The sequence below is a fragment of the Ictalurus punctatus genome, chromosome 9 (genome assembly GCF_001660625.3).
Source record: "Ictalurus punctatus breed USDA103 chromosome 9, Coco_2.0, whole genome shotgun sequence".
NCBI classification, from domain to species: domain Eukaryota; kingdom Metazoa; phylum Chordata; class Actinopteri; order Siluriformes; family Ictaluridae; genus Ictalurus; species Ictalurus punctatus.
The window spans coordinates 12,567,739-12,571,098 of record NC_030424.2 but is presented as its reverse complement, the minus strand read 5'-3'; the positions used below and the strand labels follow the sequence as shown (position 1 = coordinate 12,571,098).

The 3,360-nt window shown below is 40.4% G+C and overlaps 1 protein-coding gene across 2 annotated transcripts; it reads right to left on the bottom strand.

Moving 5' to 3' along the window:
* On the bottom strand, positions 1–2,509 carry id2a (inhibitor of DNA binding 2a). Of its 2 annotated transcripts, none has more exons than XM_017475867.3 (3): positions 1,992–2,509; positions 1,659–1,719; positions 1–439 (listed from the first exon to the last, which is right to left on the bottom strand). In XM_017475867.3, exons 1-2 carry the CDS (start codon positions 2,340–2,342, stop codon positions 1,663–1,665), a joined length of 408 nt encoding a protein of 135 aa, XP_017331356.1. In that variant the 5' UTR covers positions 2,343–2,509; the 3' UTR covers positions 1–439; positions 1,659–1,662. The 2 variants fall into 2 exon arrangements, with proteins under 2 accessions (XP_017331356.1, XP_017331355.1); XM_017475866.3 differs by having other exon boundaries at positions 1–674; positions 1,992–2,508.
* Positions 2,510–3,360: the final 851 nt, after the last annotated feature.

The window sequence follows — 3,360 nt, the reverse complement described above, 5'->3', positions numbered from 1 at the left end:
TTCAAATAAAGCATTTGATTTATTTATTTTTTTTATATAAAAAGGTTTATGATTTACAATTACTTTTATAAAAAGTTTCAGCATAATTAAATACAGCATGACACTTTGCAGCGTGGTACTTTTCCCAGCGTCTGCAACTATACAAGATACAACTCGGAGAGAGAGTTCACGAGGTTTCACACTCATGTCAGATTGGTCATCCAATCCTTCACGTGCCCAAAGAATGACGGGGAAGAAGACGAAGAAGAAGAAAAAAAAAAAAAAAAAAAAAAACAGACTAAACTTTGTACAGTAAGTGAAGCACACCGGCTTCTATTCACACAGTCTTCACCAAATACAGCCACTATCTCTTATTTAAGAGAAGGCGACATTTTCTTCTTCCATTCCTGTTGTTTTTTTCCCCCTCCCTTGCTTTTCAGGGAATATAGTGCTTCTTCGTCTTGAAGAAAAATAAAAACAAAAACAACAGAACAGTCTTTAGATAAATAAAATGTCCGAACCGAGAAACACATCACATACATTGTCCTTTAAGAAGCTTCATTCTTCATTCAGCAGGGTGGAAAAAATAATAATAATAATAAAAGAGATCCAGAACAGAAATTGAGGAGTGTGTGTGGGGGAGAAGAGAAAAGGTCGGTTCCCGGGTCCTGTGTGTTCACGTCTTAAGCAAACACCTGCAAGAGATTGAGAAAGAAAGAGAGAGAGGGAGAGAGATCGAGAGAGAGAAAGAGAGGCGTATTTAGCACAGAGCAAACAGGCCGGAGATCCGGACAGCCTGGCGCCAGAGAGGAAGCCGCGGCTCCTGCATTTAACCAAACACTCTGAGAGGCAGCAAAACACTGTGGACCAGATGGAGCTGTTCTAACCACGGCCAGAGGAAACACTCCTGCTGACTACTGATAGGACACGGGGTTGTCATTAAATCCTAATCCATCCTTATGTCCAATATAAAAAGCTGTGAGAATCCAGTGAATGATACAGGCTGTGTTTATTATTATTATTATTATTATTATTATTATTATTATTCATAGGCGATTACTACTGTAGCTCATTAAATAGTACACACTTTAGTAGGCTACTAATTTGGCATTATGCAGTACTGTTCAGAGATTTGAAAAAGCTTAATATTGTCACATCTGATCAGAATTTCAAAGCTACAACAGTCCAGTTTGACTCTTTGTTCGCATTAAATGTAGGTAATTAGTCAAATATAGAGGATATTTTGGATTTTTCATAATGATTATGAAATAATCAAAATGTCTGGACTCTTGTCACAGCAAATATGTATGCCATCTGTGATGCATGAAAATACATACCTAGCCTACTACATATGATATAGGATTTGTTTTTTTGTTTTTTTTTAAAAAGTACCGTACTTATATGATTCACGCTATAGCCTAGTGACGTGTCTGATCTGTCAGACTTGGAGCGATCGGACGAGTGTTTTTTTTTTTTTTTTTTTTTTTAACATCTCGTTTGTTTTTGCCTCTGAATGTCTGATCTACACATGATCACAGATTTGCAATCGCAACATTTTCACTTCCATTTCTCTGATCAGAGCTGTACACACATGATTTAAAAAAAGGAGAGAGAATAGCCTACTATATATATTTTTTTTAAAAAGAAGAAGAAGAAAGAAAGGAAGAAGAGTTATTTACCTGGTTAACGATAAAGTGTCCGACTGTCCTCTGTGATCAAGTCTGACTGAAACTCCGGTGTCTACATGGAAGAGAGACGACACACAGTTAGTATTCGGGTTCAGGGTTCAAGGACTGTTTTATAATAATAATAATAATAATAATAACCTAATTAGATTATCTGTCTATACACAGTAGTATGTGAGCATATAGAAATATAGAGTCGAAACCATTCACTGCCCTGCTAAAGCAAAAGGCTTGTAATCTGGGCTATAAAGTGAGATGTGTCTGTATCTCGCGCACTGTGATGTAAAGCTCGCGACTGCGCGCTATGTTGAGGTCCAGAAGGTTTACCTGTAAGGACAGGATGCTGATGTCTGTGTTGATGGTGGTGAGCGGTGTTCTGGACGAGCCCTGGCCGGGTCGGGGGTGATGGAGAGTGCTCATCGCGGAATGTGAGTCGAGGGCGATCTGCAGATCCAGGATGTAATCGATGACATGCTGCAGGATCTCCATTTTGCTCACGTGCTTGTTCTGCGGGATGCTCGGCACCAGCTCCTTGAGCTTGGAGTAGCAGTCGTTCATGTTGTACAGCAGGCTGAGAGGATCGTCCGCGGGGGTCTTGCTCCGAGACACTCCGAGGCTTTGCTCCGTCACGCTCGCGCCGTTTTTCCGGAAAGACCTCACTGGACTTATAGCTTTCATGCTGACGTGTTGTGAGAAATGCTCGACGGCTTGAAGATGATACTTCTTCTCTTGTTTATTTAATTTTTGTAATTTTTATTTTTTTATTTATTTAGACTATTACTATTGGTTCTAGCTGTGCTCGCGGCGGTGTGGAAGCAAACGCACTGGATTAACAAGCTGTCATCGTTGAATATATACCCAGCTGGGTGGGTTTTGACGCGGTGTTGTAGACCTCGCGGATTGGTCTGATGCCTTGCGTCAATCATCGCTCTCGCGCAGCGCTATTGGCCCGTGACGCGGGCGCGTAAACCCCGCCCCTATTTTCCTTGTTTTTTTTTTTTTTTTTTAACCAGTGCGCGCGCGCTGACTACGTTCAGCTTTCAGAGCTAATTCCGCAATTCAGTGTACCTGTTTCTGATCAAGAGGATTGCTCACTCCTGACAAGAGACTGGTTCAATGTCCGAATTAACAACTTCAAGACAGAGAACGAAATGCACACAGTTTACTCAAGTGTAAACAGTCAGGATTACCTGGATGTATAGCCTTCATCAAACCCATAGCCTATCATTGGTTTCGATTATTTCATCGAATGGGACACTGTCCTATTGCTCTACAATGTAAAGGATAAAATATTATTAACGTGTTGTCTGCGGGTGGGAATAGGTTATAGACTAAAGTCAGGTGATCCACCCCAAAACTGACAAACACTTCAAATTAATATCTTTTATTTCTACTCATGATCTTTTGTTTGTTTGTTTGTTTGTTTGTTTTGGAAATGTATTACGTGAACGCTTGTGTTTGTAGTGCTTCTGTTTACACACTGCAGGAACACTGTTAGGAGTGAGTATTTAAGCCTTGAGGACTGTCTCTCATCCCTCATCCCTCCTCCCAACCTGGTCATCAGGATTATTTTAAGGAATGCAGTGCACATGGTGATTTTTAAGCGATTTGGAATTACAGTAAAATTCACGCATGCATGATGCAAATGCAGGAGAAGAGATTCAGTCTGTGTCAGTAGATTATTAAACAATAGGGA

Bases quoted from the DNA above. Each gene is read 5' to 3' on its own strand.
- id2a (XM_017475867.3), bottom strand. From the start codon at position 2,342: ATGAAAGCTATAAGTCCAGTGAGGTCTTTCCGGAAAAACGGCGCGAGC. The intron at 1,720-1,991 runs GTAAACCTTCTG...TCTTCCATGTAG, and splicing joins TCAGCATCCTGTCCTTACAG to ACACCGGAGTTTCAGTCAGA.